This window comes from Anarhichas minor, unplaced genomic scaffold (genome assembly GCF_050575085.1).
Source record: "Anarhichas minor isolate MPS153535 unplaced genomic scaffold, ASM5057508v1 ptg000002l, whole genome shotgun sequence".
NCBI lineage: Eukaryota > Metazoa > Chordata > Actinopteri > Perciformes > Anarhichadidae > Anarhichas > Anarhichas minor.
Genome location: NW_027466448.1, coordinates 1,248,366 through 1,275,902, shown reverse-complemented (window position 1 = coordinate 1,275,902; position 27,537 = coordinate 1,248,366). Strand labels below are relative to the sequence as shown.

At 42.0% G+C, this 27,537-nt stretch overlaps 1 protein-coding gene across 1 annotated transcript; it reads left to right on the top strand.

Annotated features, from left to right (window-relative positions):
* Window positions 1-112: 112 nt before the first annotated feature.
* LOC142931564 (aryl hydrocarbon receptor-like) lies at window positions 113-14,265 on the top strand. Its single transcript, XM_076075567.1, has 11 exons — window positions 113-1,000; window positions 3,892-4,070; window positions 7,823-7,935; window positions 8,028-8,117; window positions 8,748-8,868; window positions 8,988-9,127; window positions 9,455-9,639; window positions 9,731-9,840; window positions 9,915-10,056; window positions 10,308-11,685; window positions 12,512-14,265. The coding sequence occupies exons 1-11, from the start codon at window positions 942-944 to the stop codon at window positions 12,683-12,685; spliced, it is 2,691 nt and encodes an 896-aa protein (XP_075931682.1). The 5' UTR covers window positions 113-941; the 3' UTR covers window positions 12,686-14,265.
* The last annotated feature ends 13,272 nt before the right edge of the window (window positions 14,266-27,537 follow it).

Below are 27,537 nucleotides of genomic sequence, written 5' to 3'. Positions count from 1 at the left end.
TTTACTTCATTTTACATTTGAAGTACTTTTACTTTACTTGATTAGTAGTTAGAAAATGGTAATTTAAGTAAATATACTTAGTTACTTTCCACCACTGTGTTACCAAATGTCAGGTGATTGAGGTGAGTTATAGTTATAATATAAGTTTACTTAACTTTTTACTTAATTGTTTTATTTTACTTTTTTTTGACGTTTTTATGACGTTTTTTTGTTTTCTATTACTTTAATTTTCCTTGTTTTATTTGATTGTACTGATTTTATTTGTACTTCTTCCACTAATATTACTCTTATTCACTCCTGTAATGAACCTGTGATCACTTGAGCTGCCGCTGGATGGAGTCAGCGTTACACAACATTGATCAGGAGGTGGAAAAACATTTGTAGTTAAAGAAAAACGATGGAAAGTTGAGCTGCCTTTCTTTTTAAGTTAAACTGTACATCTGAACAGGAAGGAAACAACCTTTATCTTCATGAATAACTTATATTTAAGGAGGAAAAGTACTTTTACGGCTGAGGACAAAGGAGAAGCTGTACACCAATCACAGAGGGAGAGACAGACGATGTGACGGTACAGGGGATTTGATTGGCTGAAGCAGAAGAACACATGCACACACAGAGGGTGGACAGGCTGGTGTGTGTGTGTGTGTGTGTGTGTGTGTGTGTGTGTGTTGCTCTACTTCCCTTTGAAAGTTGTCGACTTTTCAAAGGAGCTCCTGAACGACATGGTCGCTGCAGAATGCTGCCACACTTCATGGATTTGGGAGTTTCTCCTCTTCTGAGCCGAGTCCCAGTTAAATAACCCGTTTTTTTAACGGACAGAGGAACATACAGGCGACTGTCTGGAGAGTTTAAATAAACAAACTTTTCTTTTTAATGTTTTCTATTTTTGTTCTTTGAAGTGAGAGTTGAGATAAAGTTAGAGGAGAACGTGTAGCGCCACCATGCCGGGGAACAGTGGAGTGTACGCGGTGAAGAGGAGGAAGAAGCCCGCTACCAAAAGGTCAGTTTCAATGTTAAATAACAAACTGTTATTGTGTCACCAAAGCCTAGAAAACAGGCCCGGGCTCTGAACCGATTGCGGGTTAAAGAGGGTCACTGCCGAATGGACCAATCACTCCTCACCCCCATTAATACTGTATTAGTATTACTATTATTATTATTATTATTAGTAGTAGTAGTAGTAGTAGTGGTAGTTATACTACCAATCCTTTGTAGTTGTTTTTACTTCAGTGATGAGTGATTTGTCGGACAGGTGGACAGTTAACCTGCAGCGGAAGGTCACGCGAAGGTAATGACGTCAGAGGTAGAGGCGGTTGAGTCGTGCAGGTGATGGTAATGATGTCAGAGGTAGAGGAGGTTGAGTCGTGCAGGTGATGGTAATGATGTCAGAGGTAGAGGAGGTTGAGTCGTGCAGGTGATGGTAATGATGTCAGAGGTAGAGGAGGTTGAGTCGTGCAGGTGATGGTAATGATGTCAGAGGTAGAGGAGGTTGAGTCGTGCAGGTGAAGGTAATGATGTCAGAGGTAGAGGAGGTTGAGTCAGGCAGGTGATGGTGGTCATTAAAGGAGTGATAATACAGTGTAGAAATACTCTGTTATGATCAGTAAAAGTGTTACTTATGGTCACTACTCAAGCATCAAAATACTTTCATTTCTCACTGTTTTGACTAAACAATTTATCGATTAATGGAGAAAACTATCAGCAGATTCAGCCATAATAAAAACAGTAAAATCCTGCTTTTACAGTAATGAATGAGTCATAATTATCTAATGATAGAATATGTAATAGAAGAACAGTCACATTGTTCTGCATTGAGCACTTTTACTTTTAATACTTTAAGTTTTAGATACTTTTACTGAATTAACATTTTGAATGCATGACTTCTACTTGTAACTAGCTGTATTGTTGATGAGGTGCAGCATCTAAATACTTCCTCCATCACTGCATCAATCAAAGATCAGAAGTCTCGCCCACGACTCTGAAAACAACGGTGACAAAGAGAATTGATGACAATATAAAAAGCAGCTTTATTTTGACCAGTAAGACTCCATAGATTCATCTGCATTCAGGTCTTCTTCTTCACGTCTTACGCCCGACATCTTGTTGTGCCCAACCTCCTTCCAAGACACACAAGCTGCCCGAGTAACCCGACCCACCCGAAGCCTGCAGCTCCGGGTCCAGAGCCAAGTCGAGCTCTTTGTTACCCACGACGAGGACGCCGATCACAGGCCAAAGCTCTGACTCGACTCCAGAGAGTTCCCTAACGAGCCTTTCCTTTAGTTTAATGAGTCAAATCTATACGTCTGCATTATCTAAAATCATTACAGCCTGTTTGTAGGATCCTTTTTGATTGTTATGGAGTCATTTCATAATTTGATTTCCCCTTTGTGAGTCGACAGTGAACAGAGGAGGATGACCTAAATAATTTGCTCAACTTAAATGTCATTGCTTGGTTGGTGTTTCCACTGTTCCATCAGTCACCAACTCTGGTTTGGTAGAAATTAACTCTTTATTCACAGAGTTATATGTGAAAAGAAACAATCGATACATGTTCTCCTCAAAACCACCAGACTCCATTTGACCTAACTGATCATCGTGAAACAAACTTCATTCAAACTAGACTGAAGTATCTTTTCGCTGTAGACTGAATAAGTAACTGATATATGAAAAGAAGTAAGACTTTCGCCTATTTTTAGGTGTTTCAATTTCTTAAGTTGCACGTCTCTTATTTTCCTTTCCACTCTAAATTCAGATTTTTTTCTCTCTCTCTCTGTCTCTCTCTCTTTGTCTCTCTGTCTCTCTCTGTCTCTCTCTCTCTCTCTCTCTCTCTCTGTCGTTTTATCGCCTCATTCCTTCCTTCGACGTTGTCTCTCCTCTTCTTCCTGCATCTGTCCTCAGCTCTCAGTGTTCAGTCGGTGAGGCAGCAGCGTGTCCCGACATGTTACAGAGGAATGACATTGTGGTTATTTGTAGTAATAATAACATTCCGTCTCAGAGTCATAATGTCACTCTGTATCTGCTGTTCCTCTCCAGATATCTGTATTGTTTTATCTTCACACGTCTGTCGGTCTACAGTGAAATAACTCGACTACTTTTAGTTGGATTACCATGAAGGTTAGTGCAGACGTTCATGATCCCAAGAGGATGAACCCTGCTGACTCTGACTGATGACGCCTTCATGTGTTTTTCTCAGATCGAGGAGACGATACTGTATGACTACAGAAAACAGCAGATTCTTATATTTAAGAAGCTCGAACCATCAAATATTTGTCATTTTTGCTTAAAAAATAACTTTAATGATTAGCAAAATAGTTCAATTAATTATCTGTCAATTTACTTGTTGATCAATCAACTAATGGAATTGTACATTGTCATGTGTTTTTGCATTCAGAAATGTTAATTCATAAAGTACCTGAAGCTGTACTTTGATACTTTCCACCACTGCTTCCTAATTTATTTGCGTCAGTGATGAACTCTCAGTAAATCTCATATTTCTTACTAATAAAACAAACAACATTTTTCTCTCTCTGTGTGTTTTCCAGTCTTGTAATAACAAAAGTATGAGCCACACATTCGGCCTCCTAAAACCATGAAGTGGAATCTGCGTTTGATGTGGTCAGTGGTTTATTTTGGCAGCAACAAACATCGTCTCTTAGAGATTTAAATAGTTTTCATGAACAGGAAGAGTCAGAGTTTGACACACAGCGAAGACGTTCAGACGAGAGCTCGTCACAGGATGTGAAGACTCAACCTCGTACCAAAAGACTCTCACTGAAACTCAAGCTGGAAATTCCAAAAGTGTGTTGTATAGATTGTCGAGCGGAGCGAACACGTTTTTGCAAGCAAGCATCTCTCAACAAATCCTCTTTGTCTCTGTGTGTGTCGCTTCAGTGCCAAGACTCCGCCGGTGAAGACCAATCCGTCCAAACGGCACCGGGACCGTCTGAACGGAGAGCTGGACCGCCTCACCGGCATGCTGCCGTTCTCCGACGAGGTCAGAGGTCGTCTGGACAAGCTGTCGGTGCTCCGGCTCAGTGTGGGGTACCTCAAAGTTAAGAGCTACTTCAACGGTCAGTGGACCTCCACCTCGCAGTTCTGTGGATGTCATCAAGTACATCAGCTGAAGTATTCAACTCAAGTACAAGTTTAGGGGACTTTACTTCGACTCCACTACATCTCAGAGTGGAATATTGTACGTTGTACTCCTGAAAACTTTAGTTAGTGGTATTAGTACTTCTACTTAAGTAAAGGATGTGAATACTTCCTCCACCCCTGGCGTTAGCGGACAGTAATAATGCAGTATGTGTGTCAGGTGAGGGGACATGCAGCTCCAGACGTTTTTGAGGCTGAGCTCTGAGTGTTTTGGGAACCCGACACTGAATAATGAATAGTCGCTCTGCTGGGAGGGGAAACAGGAGAGTGTGCTGCAGGGGCGGTCTATGCAAAGCAACAGGAGGCATACAGACGGGAAGATGAGGTCCTTATTCTGATGCTGATCACACACACACACACACACACACACACAGGTGGCAGTTGGTTGCCTGCACCGTGCTGGTACATCGTTGAGTTTCCGACAGCTGAGTCCAGTGTCTTTTGTTCTGGTTGTTGTTTAGCAAAAGATGTTTTTAAATCAAAGCACAAGTCTGGTGATATTCTTTATTTCTGTTATTGTCAACAAATCCCATGAAAACGATTGTGAGTGAATCAAACCCTGATACCTCCTCCTCCTGTTCTCCATAGAGCTCTATTATTATTATTATTATTATTCTATCAATGAGCCTTCATCACATGAACACACTGGAGTTTATTTACAAATACGTACAAATACAAATAAGTTTTGCCGTCCTGCATGAGCTCACTGGGTTATTTTTAATTTAAAAGTTAAAATGATGTCTGTCATGTAATAAAGGAGGTTCTCTAGAAATGTATTATTGCTCTTCCATAAAGTTGGAAGACTCAAAAGAGACATTAAAAAGAGAAATATCCAGATTTTTAGTAGCAATGCACCGTCAGATCGGCCGCCATAATTGTAAAAATCGACCTAAATAAAGTCGACCTATAAAATCGACCTAAAAAACAACTAAATCACACAGTAACCGGTGCCATCGCGACCACAGACTTTCCCCCAGATGAGCAGCGGAGTCCAGCAGGCCTTTCCTCTCTCTCTCTCTCTCTCTCTCTCTCTCTCTCTCTCTCTCTCTTTGTGCCTCTCCTCGCTATCGCAGATCACTGCTGTTGATGGAGCAGAGTGTGTGTGTGTGTGTGTGTGGGGGGGGGCGGCACAGAGGGGGTGAAGCACGGTGGCACGACATGAGGGCTCTGGACGAGGCCTTTGAACAGCTAACACACTGTGTTTATTTATCATACAACCGCCACCATACGAGATAGATGTTGTTCTGGATATGAAGATTGTTTTGTTGTTTTTGCAACACATATTCAGTGTTTGCAAAAAGTGAAGGGGAATCAAAACAGAGAGAGACAGAGAGAGAGAGAGAAGGAGAGAGAGAGCTGGGAGAGGACGGGTGAGGAGAAGGTTCACGTCATTACGAGGCCCATCAGATGAAAGTTGAATCTGCATCGACGCGTTCTTCCTCTCGCCGTCATGCAGTTTATTGTGAACGTGTTATCTGCTCAACTTTGATGTTCGTCCAGTTCACAGACTGTATATCAGATGTGGACGTAGTCATCGTGACGTCACTCATTGCTTTGTGGACTGATGTTAAATATGTAACATCACGAGCTGCGGGGAAGATAATTACAGCTGAGGCTGATGGGGATGTCTTTAGTTTTGCAGGTATTTGGTCATAAACCAAAGTGTTGGAGACTCACCAGTCGTTAAAATACACCATTAACATCTGCATAGAATGTTGTGCAAGTAAACCCAGTAGGTGTGGAGATATTTCACTAGATAGCACTAGATTAATCAAAGTTAGTACAGTTCATCCTCTGGAGACTGGGAATATCTGAACCAAAGTTCATGGCAATCCATTCAACAGTTGTTGAGAAGTTTTACTAAAAACCCAAAAGGTAAACCTCACGGTGGCGCTAGAGGAGGAGTCAGGGGATAATCAACGTCAGTAGGATTCATCCTCTGGGGATCATGAACGCGTGTACAACATTTCCTGACAATCCCTGTTGTTGACAGTTGTTGAGATATATTTCAGTCTGGACCAAAGTGATGGGCCGACGCCGGTGATCACGAGGATGAAAGACGTTTTCATTGTTTTTACAGAAAAGGCCTCTCAGTCGCCTCCTGACGTCTACGTCTACGTCTAATCTTCCACAGCAGTTTCCTCCCATTGTGGAGGATGTTTGTTCAGGGACCAGACCCATGACGGGTCTATTCTGAACACAACAAAGCCTTAAAAACAACACAAAACCTTGATGAAGTCCTCGTGGCAGTCTTTGATGTCTTTTATTTATTGATAGTTGAAGTATTGAGTTGGTAACTCAAAGGAAATAGAAAGTAGAAACTTTAAGATGAACTTAACTCTGAACTAAATGTGCTATAAATAGAAACGAATGTACTGAATGAGCAGAACACTTTAAAGAAACCTAAGGTGTGTGTGTGAGTGCAGGAAGGTTGAGCACAAACTCACCTGTTGTTCCCTTGAATGAGTCCCAGGTGAGGCGTCTTCCACCACCTGGGTGTAGCGTGGTGAGTGGGACACCATGGGAGTTCTTGTGGAGTCTGCTTCCTGGTTTCTTTGTGGATAACGAGGTTGCAGCGAGGTCAGCGCCGTCGTTAACTGCATTTTGCTGCAGAATAAATCTGCTGTGCTGAGTCATGAACAGGCTGAGGCTTCATGTGGACAAATATTAGTACTTTAATAGAGTTTCAGGAGGCTGAAAATAGAAAGTTGATGCATTAAGGAAGCAGAAATGCAGCACAATTCCTCCTGATTTAATACGTTAGGTCATTTGTTTCAATGGACTGGAAAGAGAGAGAGGCATTGAAGTACATTGAGAGTTCAGTGGTGGAAGAAGTTCACTTAAAGGAACCGTTGCTGCTTTTTAACCGGCTTTGTGTCGTTGCATCAAAGAATGCTGATTTAACAGAAAAGAAGTAAAGAATTGAACTTTGATGAACTTTCTCTCTGAAGTGTCAGTTATTATATGAAGTCTTGTAGTTTTTATAGAGACGAGGTCTTATCCCAGTTTCATCTTCTCAAGTAATATCTGCTTCCGTCCTCACCGGAGGAGGAAGGCCAGATTACAGACTCGGGTTGAAACCAGACTTTTCGTTAAAACTCTCCTATTTGTTCAGGGTGCATCACTTTTCTTTGTCGCACATTGTGTCCACACTTTTTTGGGTCGTCACACTGAGTTCAACGCTCCGCCACATGTTGATGAATTCCACCGGTTTGAGCGGAGCGGACCCCCCTGAGACGCCTTCAGTCCGTGCTGTGAAAACAAACTCCAGATTCTTCCTGAGTTTGTAGAAAGCTGCTCTTGACCGAGATGACGGGGCAAATTCCTGGAGTTTTTTTGTTAGTGGGGGGAGAGACGAGAGGCAGATCCAGGTTTGTTTTACAAAGGGGAGAAGGGAAGGAGGAGAGCAGTTAGTTAGCGTGCCATCGAGTCATTACTGTAGGAAAGGAAAGGAGGTGTTACTTAGCTGACAGGATGCCGGCGATCATAGATTAGATTGCTCAAGATTTATTATCAACACAACAGAGTATTTTCAGTTTTGTAGTTTGAAAGACATATTTTGCCACTTCAATATGTTTCTGTCCTCCTGAGGTCACTTTCTTCCCTTCAGGCGTCTTCAGGACATTGAACATGAATCTCACGAGTATTTATTTTCTTTGGTATATTTCAGCAGCGCTGCAGAAGCACGTGAGGTCGGCTCCTCTCGTGTCTGCAAACGGCAGAAATGGAGAGTCGGTGTCTCTGGATGGAGTCACTTTCTCAGAGGGGGAACTCCTGCTCCAGGTACAGAGCAAAGCATTGCATTACAAGCGTGCATAAAGTAGGCGTGGATCTGTCAGGGCGGATGTGATTTTGTATTTCCGTTATTTCTGCAGGCGTTAAACGGGTTTGTGTTGGTCGTGACGACTGATGGAACGATATTCTACACATCAACGACCATCCAGGACTTCCTGGGCTTCCATCAGGTAGAACACAGTGTAAACATCTGTCTTTGTACCAGTGATGAGAAGCTTTACTTAAAGTTACTGTGAGGAACTTCTAACTGGTTCTGAACCAGTCTCAGTGTAGTCCTGATCCTCTATCAGACCTCCATCAGTAAAGAGACCATCAGAGAGAAGATGGTCTGTTTCTATAGAGTTATTCTTAATGCTCGTCATCGGAGCCACCGGGTCGGATGCTGGTGAAACCAGATGAACTCATGCAGGTTCACCAGAAACTCCTTCAGCTCAGACTCCAGCAGAGACCGGTCCACCGTGGACAGACCCAGATCCTCCAGCAGAGACTGATCCACCGTGGCCAGACCCAGATCCTCCAGCAGAGACCGGTCCACCGTGGAAGCAGAGCTTCTCCTCTCTGCTGTTTTTAGAATATATTTTTCATCCATTTTATTGATAAATATTTATTTTATATCTGTGATTCTTGACTTTTGCTGTACTTGTTTTTCGTTGAGCACCAAAATACTAAAGCAAATATTGTGTGTTTGAAATCCTTCTTGACAATAAACCTGATTATAAAGTAGTATAGGTCGCATAAAATGGAAGTAAAGTACCTCTAATTGTACTTGTAGTAAATATAAACTTCCCTCCCTTCGTCAGGCCGATGTGGTCCACCAGAGTGTCCACGATCTCGTCCACATGGAGGACAGAGAGATGTTCAGATGTCAGCTCCACTTCGCCCTCAAACCCAGCGACTCGCAGTCAGACGTGAGAGCACAAGGTACGAGTTCAACTCGTCGATATCTACCCGTCACAAACATACAACATGTTTTATTCAGGTCTCTAGATTCGTCCACGTGAACCCCTTGTGACAGCGCTGAGATGATATTTTCTCTGCAGAGGGCCAGTCGAGCAGTAAAGCTTTGAGCAGCTCCGGGAGCTCGTTGCCTCAGTACGTCCCCCCAGAGAACTCCTCTTTCCTGGACAGAAGCTTCTGCTGTCGCCTTCGCTGCCTCCTGGACAACACCTCCGGATTCCTGGTAATGAAAGCAAAGCGTCCATTGAACCACAAGCAGCTTTGGGGCCGTTTACCTCGTTTTCACTGCAATATACACCAGTCCTGCACCTCTATGGAAACATGAATCATGGCTAGAAGTAGAGAGAACTCACAAGTGTTTTTTGTGCAGAATAACACAGTTCTAATGCCATAAATCATTTAAAAAAAATGCAGTGACCTCAATTGTTACCAAAATTGTATAAACCAAATTGACGCCCCACATGCAAGTGATGGACCGTCCACAGAGCCATGTGCTGCTAGCATAACTTGATTTGTTTGTTGGCATGAACTCTGTCTCCTCCACCTTTAGGCTCTGAACTTCAACGGACGTCTGAAGTACCTCCATTTGCAGGGAAACGCGTCTCCTCCTCAGTTGGCTCTGTTTGCCATCGCCACTCCTCTGCAGCCTCCCTCAGTCATGGCGATCCGGACTAAGACCCTCATCTTCCAGTCCAAACACAGGATGGATTTTGCTCCTGTGGGCATAGACACCAGGTTGGCACCTCTGGTGAATCTCTTAATATGATGTAATATGTTAAATGCTTTTCCAGGAACAGCCTCAGTAACAGTCTGTGTGTCTTTGCAGAGGGAAGCTGGTTTTAGGATATACAGAGATAGAGTTGGTCACAACGGGCTCTGGCTATCAGTTCATCCACGCCGCCGACATGATGTACTGCGCTGACAACCACCTCCGCAGTGAGTTATCCTGCAACACACACTCTCTACCTCCACAGTGCTGCCGTTAACCTGACTGCCTTCACCGTCCGCAGTGATGAAGACTGGAGACAGCGGCTTCACGTTCTTCAGGCTGCTGACCAAAGCGGGGTGCTGGTTGTGGGTTCAGGCCAATGCCAGGATCGTCTTCAAGGGAGGGAGACCGGACTTCATCATCGCTCGCCAGAAGGCTCTCACGTAAGCGTAAAGTCTCACGAGACGAAACATGATTTGAATTACGGTCAGCGTATTAAAAATGTAGATATTATTGCTTCTCGGGCTTCCTATTATTATGTAGAGCAGGAGAAGTAAGTTCAAATAAATGTACAAATGCAGGAAATGCTTTTGGTGAAAGAACCTCCTCTTCTGAAGAAAAATCCATACACCCCTGATTTAAGGATTTAAAAGTACAGTATTATAATTTGCAGCGTTAATCTATTTTTCTGCAGAAACGAAGAAGGAGAGGAACACTTGCACCAGAGGAGACAGCAGCTCCCGTTCAACCTCGCCACGGGTGAAGGAGTCCTGTACGACGTTTCTCTTGAATCCATCCCGGATCCTCCTGGCTCCGGTGCACCGGGCACCACGGAGCCCGCGATGGAGAAACCTCTGGACCCCGCCTCCCTCCTGGGATCCCTTGGCCGGCAGGACCACTCTGTTTACACCCAGCCGCAGGAACCCAGTGCCCAGCTCCCGATCTTCACCCAGATAGAGGACCTGGATTTGGAACAACCCCAGCCGACCTTGGAGCGGGCCTTCCTGGACAGCCACGCTCTGCTCAGTGTGCCGGGCCAGATGCAGGCCTCCAGGTCCATCACGGGGGACCTCACATCGGAGGCCATGATTGACTCTTTGGAGCAGATTTTGGGGGATATTGAGGATGGAGGGATAGAGGGTCTTGAAGTTGAGGAGGCAGAGCTGAGGGACTGGGAGAGCACCCTCGCCAGGCTGAACGACGAGAGGGAAGAGGTATCGAGGGAACTAAATCCCATCCTGGCCAACGACGTGTTCTCGTATGTGGAGGAAGCTCTGAGGAGAGAGACTGCGCAGGGTTCAGATCACGTTTCTGTGTCTTTCAACAAGTTATCCATCCAACAGCATCCCGGGTCTGTGTTTTCAAACAACGAGTGGCAGCAAACCACGGACGCCACGTCTGTATTTGCAGAGCCGGCTCCGTTTGGAGACGTTCTCAGTGCCGTCGGTTATCCGGCTGCACTGAAAGGTGCTTCTCAAGTTGTGTCTCACGGGGCGGCGCACACACGGTGTCGTAACGCTCCGCAGGGACACACCTCGTCACTGTGGCCTCCAGGCAGCAGCAGCTCTCACCACTGTGGCAACCAAATGATGTCAACACAATCCTGCCACGCTGTTCAAAACATCAACAACACCCACAGCAGCTCGAACCAAACTGTGCAATACACGCTGACTGGTTCTCAGCAGACTCGCACGGGGCCGCAGCTTCAGAGCCAGTCGGTGTGGCAACAGTTTCCCCATCACACACCGACTCATCCCTCACACACAGCGGGCGGCGTGCCCTCAACGGCTCGCTCATCCGGCAGCTGCATGTACGAGAAAAGAGACGGTCGCACACCGAACGCCGCCACCGTTCCCACCACACAGAACGGGCCTCTTCTGGGACCTTCGTGCTCCAGAGGAGCCGCGAACGCTCCCTTCAGCCGGCCCCATCCGGGCACGGCGGTCGGAGGCGTCGATCAGCTGATGTTCACAGATGTGGGCGACATCAGCTCGGGAGCAGCTCCATCAGAATTTCCTCCTGAAAGTGTGTCATTACATTCGTCGTTCTTCTGTTGGAACGGTGAAGCTCAGGTAAATTAAAAACTATTAAAAACTAATTTTGGGAAAAGGAAAGGCTCGGGTTGCTTCCCAACTGTTTGTCCAGATGGTTGTGATTTGTTTTTGAAAACACGTTATTTATGGCTCAGGCGGTTGTTACTCTGTTTTGATGAGCCTCTCCTCCTCCAGTGACACAAAGTAAAGACACTTATAGTTTATATGTATATATATATATATATATATGTATGTGCACGAAACTCTCCAATTTTAATCGTCACTTGGTTATAAAATATCTGGTTCTTTGATTTAAGAATAATAAGTACAAGTCTGTGTGCATGAATCATGCATGAACTTAGATACTTGGATACAACTCCTTTAAAACACTTCAGAATGGGAATTTCCTTAAGTAGATATACAAGATGAAATGTTGTTTTAAAAAAAAAGCCTTGAGTTCGGCGATTTCGCCGTCGCCATCTTGGCTTTTTTTGCAACCGATGAACAGGAAGTGACCATATCTGGACTGTGGAGGAGTGACATAGAGACGCCGTATACGTCTGTGGTAGAGACCTGTCAATCACTGTAAGCCCCGCCCTAAAACATACCCTGCTTTATGGTCTGTTTGACTCTAAACTGGAGGTTTCCAACAGGTTTGTCATTATTAAGACCTGATGAGTCTTCCATGAGTTCAGGGAGGATCACAATAGTATCTGTAAACTCTTCACATCACCAAAGATTCTGTACTGATCAGATATCAACTTCCTCCTCTGATTGGACCTCGCCTCACTACAGTCTCATCCAGCTGGAGGTTTTTAGTTTTCAGGATAACCTCAGTGTTCTTTTCCTGCTTCTCCTCCCACAGATCCCCAGAGTTTCCCTGAACGGTGTCGTTGACCCGTTTGCCTTCCCTGCCCTTCACCTTCACCCCGGGAGCATCAACCTCCCCCGAGACACCGGCCCGCAGCAGCTCGAGGGAGATTTGCACACAAGTCCGAGGAGGAGTTTCCCCCTCCGGGATACTCGTGATATCTCATAGATGTTTGGTCTGCTGTGGCTCACCGAGAAACACCAACCCTCTCATTTCAAACTCAAAGAAACTTCTGCTGCATTGCAGTCTTTTGACTCTTCAAATATTTATCAAACAATCTTTTCCAATAATTAGCTTTTTTAATCATATTCACGCTGCGAGTAACCAACAATGAGTGTGAGTGGAAGCGTTATTGCAGACTTGATGATCCCTTGACTGTATCACACACAGTGTGAGGAACATGTGCTCGTCATATAGAAGACCATTTCATCCTTCTTACTGTACGTCTCAATGTGAATCCGTGGACTCTGTTGTTGTGTAACTTCTTGTTAATATCCAGTTCATATCAGCGTTCAGAGGACACGTTATATCACTTTATATCAGGTCTTGTGATACCTTCATTTCTTCTACTTTGCTTTCAAAGTAAAGAAATGTTTGTTCTCGTGTAAAGTAAACATGCACATTTCCATCAGGGTTTCTCAACATTTGGTCTTTTAATTACGTCTTCTCTTCTACAACAGTTTAATGGCACCCGACTGGAGAATTAGCGCCACCAACTGTTTATCTCGATGAACCAACTTCTAATATTAGCAGTAATGGATGGAGTAAAAATGTGCTCTACATTGGATTGAAACCTGACCACCTTCTACGGGAACACAAAGAGGGAATTTTACACCGAACAGAATGTAACTTTGGAGGATATCCAAAATATTAACTTCAGATGAACTTGGTAATTTCTTTGCACAGAACAAGGATTTTGTCCCCCATCGCTGACATTGGAAGCGTTTTCCTAGAGGATCTTTTCACGTCGTGGGTTCGATCCCCGGGCTGGACGGCTCTTCTGGGTGGAGTTTGCATGTTCTCCTCTCGGCAGCGGGTTCTCCAGCTTCCTCCCACAGTCCAAAGACATGCCAACATGCACCCTACATTAATTGATGACTTTAAACTTCCTGTAGATGTGGAAGTGAACCCTGCCTTCGCCCAATGTCAGCTGGGATCGGCATCATTACGTCAAGAAAAAAACCTGTTTCAATGTTCATCTGGACCTCCGATAATTGTTTTAAGAATTGTGAACTCATACTTTTACTAGATTGGTTTTGTTTTTGTCTCCAAGGACGACGTTTGGATTTTCTTCAGCTGTGAAAACAAATATTTTCCCAAAACTAACGCAGCTCATGTTGGAAAGAATTGTGACTCAGTAGATGTTTCCCACAGTTTAGAGTTTCATTTGTGACTTATATGGCAATTTTAAAAGAACTACAGTATGTAGTTCTATATTGAATAAGCTTGATGGATGTGAAACGCACACAATGCAGTATTAAAATACTGTAAAATCTGTTTAACGTGAACAGATTGTGACTCTGAACATGCTGTTTAAATCCATCCCAGCTGCAGCAAAGAAGAACTTTGTTTACCTTGTCAAATCATATTCATAGTAAGGTACACATTTATGCTTTTTTTGGCCTGTAGGAGATCACCATATTACTGTGCTTCTGTAATTCTACACTCTGTAGCTGTTTAGTATTCCTCGTGTACAAGATATAACCATTGAGGACACGTGTCATTAAAGAACTGTACCCCCTCTGTTACCTGCATGTGTTACTCTCCATGCCACACATGAAGTGTTATCTCTGGAGGACGTGAGGACAATGTGTGATTGTGTTCAAACCGGGTCACCTCCGATATAAAGAGGTATCAGGTTAAAGCTCGTTATGATCGCGTGCTTAGTGCCAACTTGTATTGTTCCCCGTGGAGTATCTTAGATGGCTCATTTAATGTTTTTCTGTTCCAGCCTTCTTGCTTCCACATCAACCCTCCTCTGAGATATATAAATATATATATGTGTGTGTGTGTGTGTGTGTGTTCCCACAAGCCATTACGTAACCGTCAGCTGCCTCCCTCGTCTGTCTGCCCTCCCACTGCAGACTCTTCTGGGCCTCTTCTGTGTCTCCTGTGTGTTTGATTGGGTGTACAACCAAAGAGGCCAAACAAGATGAAGAGCCTGCAGACCTTCTTTGAGTACACATAAGCACAGTGGTGCTTTGAGCTAAATGCTAACGTTAGCCTAACCTGCTGGACAGCAGTGTTAATACTCAAAACATTTACTTAAGTAACGGTAGAAATACTGCATTCACAGTTTTACTTCAATAAAAGTACAAAAGTAGTAGCAACAAAATGTATGCAAAGTACCAAAAGTAAAAGTACTCATTATGCAGAATGGCCAATTACAGAGGGGACCAATTAAGTCTCATCTTAACCTGTAATAATACATCGCAATTCATGTATTTATCAAATAATTTTTTCGTATTTTTAATTTTAAATCTAAAAAATGTTTTGTAACTGAAGCTATCCAAATATTCAAGTACGTCAAAATTGCAGGTAAAAGTACACTAGCCTTCTTGAGTACATGTAGGCCTACTGAGGTACCTCCCACCACTGATAAATGAATATAGTTCTGAATTGAATAATTGATGTAATAAAATAATTCTTATCATACAATGTTAAGGTAAGTGGTTATATTAGTTTAAAAAAAAAAGGCGTTTTAATTAACAAAACGTCAAGTGCCGCGAGTGTGGGAAAACGACAATACGCATGCTCAAAACTGATTGGTTGACCTGCTTCAATCTGATTGGCTGTCTGCCAGGAAGTGGGGTTCTCATTGGCTCGTAGTTGTCAGCAGACGCTGTTCGTATTTCTTTTGCCGCAGAAGATATTACCTGTTGTCACAATGAAAGGTGTATTATCTACAACACTACACGTTTAAAAGTCTGTCTTCTGAGTAAATACATGAGTTTAAACACAGAGGTGTACATCATCAGATATCACGTGGAGTGGTAAGATGTGTACTGTTCTGGTTTATTATCTGTTCAAAGTTGTTGTTGCCCCAGTTTCCACTTAAAAACACAACTAAATATGCTTAAGGCAAATGTTAAGAGTCTTCATTATACTTTAACTTCTGCAGGATATTTTATACTCTTTCCACCTTTGAGTGACCACATCCTGCAGATAGATGTTTATATATGGGCTGTGAAAGTTAAACAGTTTGGAACTGTGACATTGATTGCTTGTTTTCATGCATGTTTTTGCAGAATGGTTTATTGTGTACCAATACTGTACTAAATGAATATTGATCGCTTTTTTGACAATAGACGCACTTTCCTTCCTCGTGTGAGCCGGTAGTCATTGAATATAAATGACTAATATATTTCTTTTGGAAGCGACGAGGTTAATGCATTCTGTTTCATCTCCTCAGGTGATTTGTGTTGTTCTTAAAGGTTTTCTCCTCCTGTCTAAGTGAGCAACCACCAGATGTAATGCTTAACCATTATTTAGCTTTCATAAAACAAGCACCAGACCTGTATTTTATCTGTTTCTTAAAGCTTAACCAAGCACAGCTCTGAAATCCAAGCTGTCCCTGAAGAAAAGGCTGACTATTCAGTCTGAATGAGAGATTAAAGACCGAGGAAATACAAAGTAACCCAATACCACAATCAGCCGGACCTGATACCACGTTCTCACGCGAGGAATCTGATGCTCTATTAAGAAGAGAAAAGAAAGAGAGGAAGACAGGCTGGTGAAAACAGGGGGAGATAGAGGGAGGGAGGGAGGGAGCGGCTCTAAAGACAAATGGCTGCTCTGGGAGTTGGTTCATAAAAGCTAAAGTCACAGCAGTTCAGCTTTAGTTCACATGAATATGTCTGTATGTGAGAGGAATAGATTAAAATGAGATGAAACGTTTTATGCAGGCTTGCCTCAGAGTTATTAGTAGTATTTTCATTTTCTGTCATACTTCCAGGTAACTTCTCAGATGGTTTTATTTTGATAAGTGTTTGAGGCCCAAATAGATATAATTCAAGTAAAGTATAATATTAACAGCAATGCAAAATATGCTAAATGATTGTTGTTTCTGAACTTAGTTTCTTCTTCTTCTCTCCCATTAATCGTCTCTCGACCCCTCAGATATATCTGGTGACTCTTTGGAGGGGCCCGACCCCTATGTTAGGAACCACGTTACTAAACTATCTAACTGTATATAAAGTAGTTAAAGTATCTCCACCTGTAACAGCTACAACAGCAACATGCTGCTCTAACATTGATGCTTTATTGTGTACTTCTGATAGGTTTAAGTACATTTTGCTGATAATTCTTGTGTACTTTTACTGAAGTAGGATATTGAAAGCAGGATTTTTTTCTTGCAATGGAGTATTTACATTTATACATTGTTGTATTAGTTATCACTTATTTAAAACATATTGTTACGTCCATCAACAGTCCCACTAGTCTGCAACTCAACACCAGAATGCTGCTTTGGCTCCATCATGTGGCAATGAACAGTCTATGTGATGTTGCCTGAAAGAGTTGCTCTCAACAGGGACTGGAGAAAAGGGTCAAAGTAGAGTTTATTGTTACTAGGACATATTCAGTAGTGAGGGGAGTACGGTGTCTAAGTCCTTCAGTACACAATAAAGAGAGAAACAGGTACAAAAATAAAAACAAGCAACATGTTACTGCTGTAGATGCTCGAAGTGGAGCTGGTTTTAACTAGTTCAGTCCAGTGGTTCCCAACATGGATGTTAGGCTCCTTCCAAATTGTCACCAAACACACCTGTCCTCTGGTATTTAAGAAGTCCAGACTGATGAGCTCTATTGTTCTGATATGAAGGGAATCTAGAGAAGTAGTCCTGCTCGTTCATGACATGGATGCTTGTTCTGCAGAGACCTGGAGGTGGAGCTGTTGTGTTGCAGAGGGATGAACCACCGTGCTGGCCTGGTGAGTAATGTCCCCCAGAGGAAACTCTTCTTCACAGAAACATGACATACACCTACTGACTGAACCGTTACATCAGCTGTTTCCTAGAAACCGATGAATAATACCATCGTGTTGTCATGGTTCAATCTGGTCAGTTGAAAATGTGGGAAAGAGAGAGACGCTCTTCTTGAACTGAATATAGAATATGAGGCAAAAACGACTCGTTTCACGTCATGTTTTCTTTGTTGATTTGATCCAAAATTAAAGTGCAGTTAAATAGATGTTACATTTTATTTTCCGAGTCATTATTTCAGTGCAGTTTCAGTCATTTTTAGAGTCAAAGCATTACAATATGCATATTTACTAAATACTTTGCATGCATATGTGTGTGTCTGCCTCTGTGTGTGTGTGTGTGTGTGTGTGTGTGTGTGTGTGTGTATATAGTACGTGCATGTGTCAGCTACAGTAACATGAAACTACAGTCTACAACGTAAACAAACCAACAGGATGAGTTCATGTACACGACTCTAGATTCAGTGTTGATTAAGAGACTTGTTCTGAAGACAGTGGTGGAAGGTAGCTCAGTACATTTCATTTTTGAGGTACTTTACTTGAGTATTTCTATTTTCTGCTACTTTTTCTCACATTTTGCTGTGTTCGGGACGTTTTCTGAGCGTCAACCTCTATAAAAACATAGCGATCGTTAGCATGCATCCGAGAGGAAGCTACAAAATGGAGGACCGAAGTGTCTAAAACCAGAGCCTACAGGATGAAAGGATAGTAATAATAGTTAAATAAATATATATAATATATATAATAATATATATATAAGTTAAATATGTCATGGAAAGATTGTCATTTTTCCTCAAAGTCCAAAAAGAACACTTTAGCTGACTTGAAACACAGTAAATGAGTGAGAATATAGTAAAGGCTTATCTAATGTACCGCTAAGTGTTGTGCACAATACTATGTGAATCTACTCGTAGTAATACTTATACTATGTAAAATGATGAATGTGAAATGAAGGCTTTTACAAAATAAAAATTTTAAAATGGGAATATTGTGGATAAAAAAGTTCCGAAATGAGAAAATCCCACCCGCTGGCGAACACCGTTACCCTCGTTAAGCCTTTGAACGTTGTCGATATTATAGATGATTAACAGAATATACTCAACAACTACATATCATGTATTATTATAGGTTATATTATTGAATGGTTGCAGCTGAAGGGGTTAAATTCTATCTTATAAAATAGATTTCACGTTAAGGTGTGTGATGAAACATCCACAGTGACAATGTGCTTTGAGACGCCCTTCTTTTGTTCTCACAGTTTTCCTCTCAGGCCTTCTCACTCTGTCAGAGAAATTATTCATAATTTTCAATCAGCGATTCGTCAGTGTTTAACAGTAATTGAATTTTGATATGGGGCAATTATTCATCATTTATGGTTATTTGCATTAATTTAAAATATTAATGGGTTCTTTTGGGTGAGAGAAGAGATGAGAATTTTGTCACAGAGGAGCTCCACCACTCCAGGCATATATATATATATACATATATATATATATATATATATCCACTGACATTACCCAGACTCCTTTGCACCGGTCGAAGAAGAGACAGTTCATAGAGTAGGAAAAAAAAAGGATTCTTTGAACATGCAGAAAAGAGCTTAAGTTAAAATCTGAAGCTTAAGTAAAATACATCAATGTCTCTTGAAAGAGGGTCCTCAAAATTATAATTGCAAATGATGATTTTGATGAAAGCCAACGTCCTCATTTAATCTGGTCTATATTCCCTCCGACAACCCAGACGACGACGATGACGTTTGCCTATCAAACTCAGTTTCTTCTTCCTTTTCTCCCAGTTTTAAATGATTCTTTATTATTCAGTAAACTGTACAGAGAGTAGAACTTGTTTATTTTAGCCGGACTGGCAAAGACTGAAATATTTCAACAATTATCAGATGGATTTCCTTTAAATTTTGTGGAGACATTCACGGAGCCCACAAGACTAATCCTACTTACTTTGGTGATCCTCTAACTTTCCCTCTAGCGCCACCATGAGGTTAGCATTTGAGGTTGAGGATGAATTGTAATAACTGTGGTGACCCCTTAAAGGTGCAATGTGTTTATATGATAACATTATTAACAGAATGTGAAGAGGTCACAGTGTTGACGTTGTTTTGCAGAGATGTGTACTGAAATTAGCATGCTAACCAGCTAGGCCCGCCCCGTACTGTCTCATAATACTTCTTGTACCTCGAGAGGCGATAGTGAGTCTCTGTAGCGTCCAGTTTGTCCTCAGTCCAACATGATAGGACGAAGAAGTAGAGCTGCTGTAGGGCCTGTCAATCAAGCTGAAGGTACAGGGTTCATGTACGTGTTGATAGTTTGTTTATTGGATTAAATCCAAAGACGCAGAAACGAGAAAACAACTCGTATTTTTGTTTCGTCCCAGAAGATAACTTCACCTGGAGATGGCTTTTAGAGACGGACCTTCAGTTAGCCGTTAGCAGTTAGCTCACATTCAGCCAGCGTTGACTGATTTAGATTTAGATTGTATGGACCCACGAGTAGAGGTGAAATTCTTCCCCCTATTTGTTTGAAACGTGTGGATGTAACACCTTTTAAACCTTTTCATCTTTGGTACATGACCAAATACCTGTAAAAAATATCTAATCTGCCTCATGTGTACTGTTGTGTTTAGCACTAATTAGCAAATGTTAGCATGTTTACACGCTGAACTAAAATGTCGAGAAAACATTGTACCTGCTAAACATCACCATGTTAGCATTTAGCTCCAAGTACCACAGCTTAACCAAACTGCTAGCATGACTTTTTGGGGGGTTTTCTTTTCCATTTCCCTCCAAGTACCAGATGACAATAGTAAAAGCTGTGCTGTTACATTTCCCCCACACATTTCAAGTGTAATGAGATGTATTTTTGGGGGTCTGGACTCAGAGAGAGGTGAGAGATAAGAACGTATCCGTCCGTTAATAATCACAGTCGGTTTCTCTCTGAGATAACTGATTTTCTGATTCAGCGCTCAGAGTGTCAGATGTCATCGTCGTGATTGTTTTGACGCCCCGTTAAGAAATTCAGGAGGAGGACGGCCAGCTCATGAAATTTGCAGAACCTGATTGAATTTAGGACATTTTCATAAAGGCCGTGCGCTGTGTGTGTGTTGGCTGAGATGAGGGGGGTGGACTGGCATGTCTTTCTCAGCCGTTCTCCTCTCTTGTGGGATTGGAGAGAGGAGGAGGCAGCAGACTCCTCCACCCATCAATGTAGCTGCTCTCTTACATCAAGCAGACAGATATTGGATCTTTTTTTTTGGGGTCTTGCACACCTCTCCGTCTGGTCACGCTTGACTTTGCTCAGTCTTTGCACATTTTGACAGACCTCAAAGGCTTCAAAGAGTCCAAGTTCCCTCGTATACCAGCTACCTTCACCACAGGAAACTCTGAGCAGACTCCAGAAGGAAAGTCTCAGATACTTGGGGAGTTTTCATACTTTTGTCATTATAACTTCTGTGAAATGTATGTCCCAACAAGATGATTTGAATTCAGTTTCAAAGCCAGGAAGCCAGTTCTGATTGAGAAATGGTGAATCCCGAATATATATTCTGTTGTAGCATAGTACCGGTTGAATTTAAAAAGATTGAGTCTACACTGGAAGCAGCCGAATACCTCACCATGTGTCATTTAAATAAAAAACCTGCATTAATCTATTTTGTGGCCACTTGGGGGCAACACGCTGTAAACACTGACCGACTCATGTTAGCGCCTCATGAAGTTGACGTTCGAGATGATGCAGAGTTTGGTGATGATTCTCAAACAGCTGTTGACATATTTCACTCAAAACCCACAAATGTCAACCTCATGGTGGCGCTGGAGGAAAAGTCAGAGCGTCAACAACGTCTTGAGGGTTCATCCTCTGGGGAACATGATTGTACAAAACATCATGGCAATTGTTGAGATATGTAACTCTGGATTAACATTGCCATCCCTAGAATTATATCGCTATTGTGGCTAAAAAGAATCATTATAAACTTAGCGTATACTAGAATCTGAATGGTCGCTAAAGTTCCCGAATTCCCAGAAAACGTATCGACCTTCCCTGAGATCCTAAGATGAAGTATTCAGTACGTGACTTTGTGGAGTCAGACCGATTCATTTTCATGTCCTGAATCTGCCATCCGCTCACGAAATCCTCCCCAAGAAAATGAAGAAATCCCGCTGACTTCCCGGACTGAAAGACGTCGGCTGATATGCAGATCAGGGGCCGAAGCCGATACTTTTAACTTCTCACTTTTAATGTATCACCTTGAAATCCACAGGGCATCCTCCCAGGAGTCCCTTTGTCTATGAATGCTAATGGGATCTCTCTATGTTAATAATAAATAGCTGCTGATAAAATAATAAATTTCTAATGTCCCCGCTCTCAGACCTTTCCTCCTCTCAGATTAGTTTATCAGGGCTTCGCCGCCCCAAACACTTTGGGCTTAATTATTTAAAAAGCCTGAAAAATTCATATCCTTCTTTTTTTGGGTGCAAAAGCCATCGTTCAGACTGTGAAAATTTTGGGGAAAGAAAGAGGCGGCGGGGGGATGAAATATTCAGCAGCGCTCGGGCCCTTCAATTATTTTTCAGATGCATGAATGTTAAAAAACACATGCACACTGAAATGAGCATTTTAAGGCAGAATAATTCCTACAGCAGTATAATGCAGCTCTGTCAATTATTCAGGGATAAATATAAATCCCCCTCCCCCCCCCTCTGAAATTTTACACATTTATCTTTAATCACATTCAGGGAATTTGGGTACAATCACATGGCTGTCATTTGTTTTTTTCCACCCTGAAGCAATGCAATTAAGCTTTAAAAAAAAAATTAGAAGATATTTTATACTGGCAAATATTAAATGTGTCCACGTGGGAGCAGAGCCCAGTGCTCCAGTTTAGGCTTCCAGCTCCTTTTACTGGCTTTTTTGGGGATGGTCGAGCACCGTCTCCACTGGTTTGGCTCCCATCAATGTTTAACACACAACAAAACATAAAGAAAAGAAAAGACGTTTCCCATTCTCATCTGTAATTCAAGCATTCCTCTGTGCTCTATCTCATCCCCGGCATCGCTCTCTGCTACACAAATGCTTTTGTTTGCTGGCTGTCATTGCGCTGTATTATTTAGAGGCAGAACAAACAGAAAGCCCCTCGCTCTCTTCTTCTCTCCTTCCAAATTCATTGGAGCACCGGCTCCTCGGGCCTGTCGGCGCATCCACCACAGGGATCAATTTCACCAGTTCAAACCCACCGGATCCCATCAGACGGGACGCCCACGCTGTCTTTATCTCTGAGGACCAGAGGGGGAGGGGGAGGGGGGGGGGCTTTCCTCTTATCAGGAAAAACTCTTTTTTGAAAACTTTCTGATTAACTTTTAGGAGAAGAGGTTGCAGTTTAATAATCGTTTAAAACTCCGTCATGTAATTGAAAAGAACATAAATGATGATGAGGGTTAAATGATGGGCTCAGAGACCTGTTTGAGTCTCAAATTAATTTAAATTGCTGCATGACATGCCCAGAGGTTCTGGGTCAGTTTTCTTTTTTCTTTCACCCTCCGTCTCGTCCTCCGTCCCTGTTTAACCTACTGTTTAAATGAAGAAGTAGGAAATACAACAGAGAAGATCTAAAGATAAATCTTTGAGATGAAACATGTTGCACAACTGTTTTATTTTAAATATAAGGGCTCCAACAAGTCACCTCTTACTTTGAGTAATTCAGAAACCATGCAGGTATACATCAGCTTAATAGTGAGAATGTGATATGTATACATGTCGTGTGTCTGTCCAGCTCAAAGATACTTCCTCTCCCAAGACTAACTTCCTTTTTGTTTGTCGTTCAGGTTCATCTGGGTCTTTGTCCGTTGAATCAATTTGCACATTTGTTTGAGATGTTGACGGCTTAGTTGAACTTTTCAGCCCACAGTCTTAATTTGCTCCAACAGTGTCTCTAAAACAGAAGCCTGTGAGCACGCGAGTAAACACACCAAAGCACATGCAACGTTGTCTGGTTCTGGTTCTGACTGTAACAGCAGTATTTAGATATCATTAGTGCAACAAATATTACAAATTATACCCAGTATTTAGAAAAATACCTTCCTCTAGAATCATAATAATAATCCATTGATTACTCCCTTGTCTCCACCGAGGAGGTTGTTTTCAGTTCAGTTGTTTGTCTCTTGGTCTTCAGGATTACGGAGAAACTACTGCTCCAGTTTTCATGACACTTGGTGTAAAGGTGCAGCATTGGCCGAGAAGGAACCCATTTCATTTGGGAGTGGAACCGATACACTCATCATCTCTCACTTTTGGTGGACGTCTGCGCTCTCAGAGCTCTAGTTCTTCATGGTCTGTTTACTTCCACTGGAACCAGTGAGAATCTTATTGATACACAATTCATACAACTAAATTACAATCTCCACAATCTGCGTCAGAATACCAGAATTAAAAGGAAAGATTAAAATGAGCCTTGAAGACTATAAACTGTCTGATAAACTGAGAAACATCTATATCAGATGTATTTTACCCTCGAAATGTTCAAAGCCAGATGCATAACATTCCATTTGACAAAGGTTGTGAATGAGCTGGATATTACTTCACAAATGAGAGTACAGATATGAGTAAAACTACATTTAAGTAGTAACTAACTGGTGAGCTGGTCTGTGATGTGAGTTACACGAACAGATTATGAAAAAGTTCAGATGATTAAAACATTTATTAACCAGCCTCATCCAATAAATTATTCATTTGGACAGCTCATTTTAAAAATCATGTCTGGTACATAGATTACATTATGATTATATTAATAATATTATATGAGCATTATAGCATGAATTATTAAGGATTGTGGTCATATTGAATGTCTGAGACTGCGTGTTGTGGTTGTGGGCAAGAAGTCGCATTCAAATTTGGGAGAAGAGCTCGTGTTGATTGACAGTTGGCAGCATCACACGAGCTCCATGCTCAGGTTTTCAAAGTGTTGGAATGAAAGCGATCGATCGACCGGTGTTGATGTTTATTAATGTAAATCACGTGATTAAGTCAATAAACTTCACTGGTATGAACCTGGACCACGTTTAAACCCAGTATTTATATGTTGGTGGTGCAGTGTTTGTGTTTTAATGGTTTTTAAATGTATTTAAATGTGAGTCAGTTTGCATATTTGCATTAGAGTGAACTTCTCCTCTAGCGCCACCATCCGGTCAAAACTGTAATTTGTCTTATATACAATCAATGACTAACACTCAAGACTAAGATGGTAAACATAACACCTGCTAAACATCAGCATGTTAGCATTATCAAGAGTGTGTGGTCCTGCATTGTTCTGCACATATTGTACAATCGTGACATAAAACATATATATATAGATATTCAATCTAAAAAAAGGTATTTCCAAAAGTCAAACACACTATAATTCAATACTGTATTTAAAGTCATCTAAAACATATTCCTTTCCTCTCCAATAAACACTTAACTTGCATATAGACGTGTTTTTGTCGTCGTATTTTCATTGTTGCTCTTTTAATATATATCTATATCTTCACCTATTTTGTCACCTAATTGTACGTAAAGTTGATCCTGACCGGTCTTTGTTGTTCTTGTTGTTCCTGTAAATTGTTCTATAAGAACATTGAGAGCAACTTAAAACCAGAGTCAACTCCCTTGTATGTCTCCACATACTTGGCCAATAAGTTGCATCTGTATTTAAATATATTCTGGAGATATTAGGACTGGAGGTGCATAAAGAAGTGGGCAGCAGAGTTCTGCATGACAGGAAAGGAGACACAGGCAGAAGGCAAAATATGAGAAGACGGAATATGTTTTAAACATTAAGTGAATGCAGCGCCGACGATGAGTTGTGGGCACCGTTACAGAAACACACACACACACACACACACACACACACTCACACAGAGAGAGACTGTCTTATAATCCCTACAGGCCCCGGGGCCTCACTCTCAGGCCCCTCAACTGGGTGACAACAAACCTGCCTCTCTGATTTATGGAAATGCAGAAGGGTTTTTTATTAAGCCCCCTGCTGACACACACACACATGCACATACACACACACACACACACACACGTATGTACACACATATGCACACATGTACATGGACACACACACACACATACATCCTTCTCAGTTCGGCTAAAGGGAGGACAAAGGAGGTCAAACACTAAGAAATGTGTCAACTCTGCAACGAAAATGAGGATTTGATTATGGGCTGTGTGTGTGTGTGTGTGTTTGTGTGTGTGTGTGTGTGTGCATGAAGACATCTTGATATTTAATTGCTGTAATTAACATGTTAAAGGACACAATAAATTATACAGTATTTTAAGCAGCAAATAATTCATACGCAGGTCAGTGCGTTGGCTGTATGTGAATATTTGTATCTGTGTCTGTATTTATGGGTTTTCTGCAGAAGTATTTAGATAATTCAGATCAGCAAAAGTATAAATATTGATGCAGTAACATGACACTTTAGACCCCAGTTAGTTTTAGCTTGTATTTAGTTGTGGTTGGTGTCCATCTTGGTTACCCTTTGTGTTTTATTTATTATTTGGTTTGGCCAGGCCAATATACTGTATATATATACAGTATTATGTCTTAAAGCTGCACTCCTCTGGTTGTATAGAAGTCTATGAGAAAATGACTCTACTTCTCTCTTGATTTATTACCTCAGTAAACATGAGTTTATGGTCTCAATCTCTAGTTTCAAGTCTTCTTCAATACAGCATGATGTTAATTTAGTGGTCCATTTAGAGTCAAACAGACCATAAAGCAGGGGATGCTTTAGGGCGGGGCTACACGGTGATTGACAGGTACCAGAGACGTATACGACGTCTCTACGTCACTCCTCCTCAGTCCAGATATGGTCACTTCCTGTTCACTGGTTGCACAAATCCAAGATGGCGACGGCCAAAAGCCGAACTCAAGGCTTCAAAACCGCAGACCACTAACCAATGCGTGACGTCACTGTTCACATTTTTAGCAGCATATGTTCATAACCTTTCTTTGACATCTGCATTACTCGTTCAGGAGATTTCAGAAAAACAGCACTTATTATATCGGCGGCAAAAATCTGGAATCGCATGCAAAGTGATCAGAGGAGAGAATTTAATTTACACGTGAGCTCCGTTTTCTAGGGAAAGACCCCGAGGTGCGAGATATCTAAATGAGATCATTTGTGCATTGTGTCTTTGAGCTGAATATTCATAACTTCCAAAGCATGTGTGTCAAAGAGGGGGGGGGGGATAAAGGTGCAAAAACTGCTTGGTTTTTTATTGTCAAACATAACGTAATCCCCTTTAGTGAAAGAGACTCCCTGTCAGTCCTTTAAAAGAGGAACAAAGGGAGGAATAAAAATAAAATGAGCGCTAACAGGAAGAGCTTGTCCTCATAGAAACACATCATTCATCCTCCGTTCCCGTGGTGACGCCTCTTCCAGCTCCTCAACACTTCGATATAAGAGCTCTCACCTCAATCCTCTCTCTCTTTCTCCCCTCCTCCTTTTGTATGCTCCCTACTCTCCACCCTTCTCCGTTCTTCACTTCAATTTCTTTTCTCCCCCCCCCCCCCTCTCCCTCCAGCCTCTCTGGTGTACTCTCTACCCCCCCCCCCCCCCCAGTCCTTGGTATCCTCCCCCTCTCTCTCTCATCTCATCCCCACATCCCCGCCCCTCAGTGTTCAGTGATTAATGCAAGTTTTAATTGTCATGCTCACTTTTATGCTCATTAAAGTGTATTATGCAGCAGTTAGGGTATTAAAGTTCAGCGAGAAATTTCATGCATACTGATCAGAATGCAAATGAGCCCAGCGTGAAAAGATACTATGGTTTGTGTTGTGTGTGTGTGTGCGTGTGATTATCCCCAGTAGTGAGCCAGAGTGTCATTATCACCCCGTTCTAGCCGTCTTAGCTGAGCAGAGAGAGTCCATCCATGGAAATCATGTTAATGGGAGTCTTAAAGCATTCTTCATGCCTGATACCTGAATAGTATTTAAAATATGATGTTGTATGTTGCAAGAAATGCTGCTTTTATTCAGTGACTTA

What these genes read in the sequence shown, in the direction of transcription:
- LOC142931564 (XM_076075567.1), top strand. Translation starts at nt 942, where the DNA reads ATGCCGGGGAACAGTGGAGTGTACGCGGTGAAGAGGAGGAAGAAGCCC. An exon ending in ACAACACCTCCGGATTCCTG is followed by an intron (nt 9,128 to 9,454) that starts GTAATGAAAGCA and finishes CTCCACCTTTAG; the next exon opens with GCTCTGAACTTCAACGGACG. An exon ending in GCTCGCCAGAAGGCTCTCAC is followed by an intron (nt 10,057 to 10,307) that starts GTAAGCGTAAAG and finishes ATTTTTCTGCAG; the next exon opens with AAACGAAGAAGGAGAGGAAC.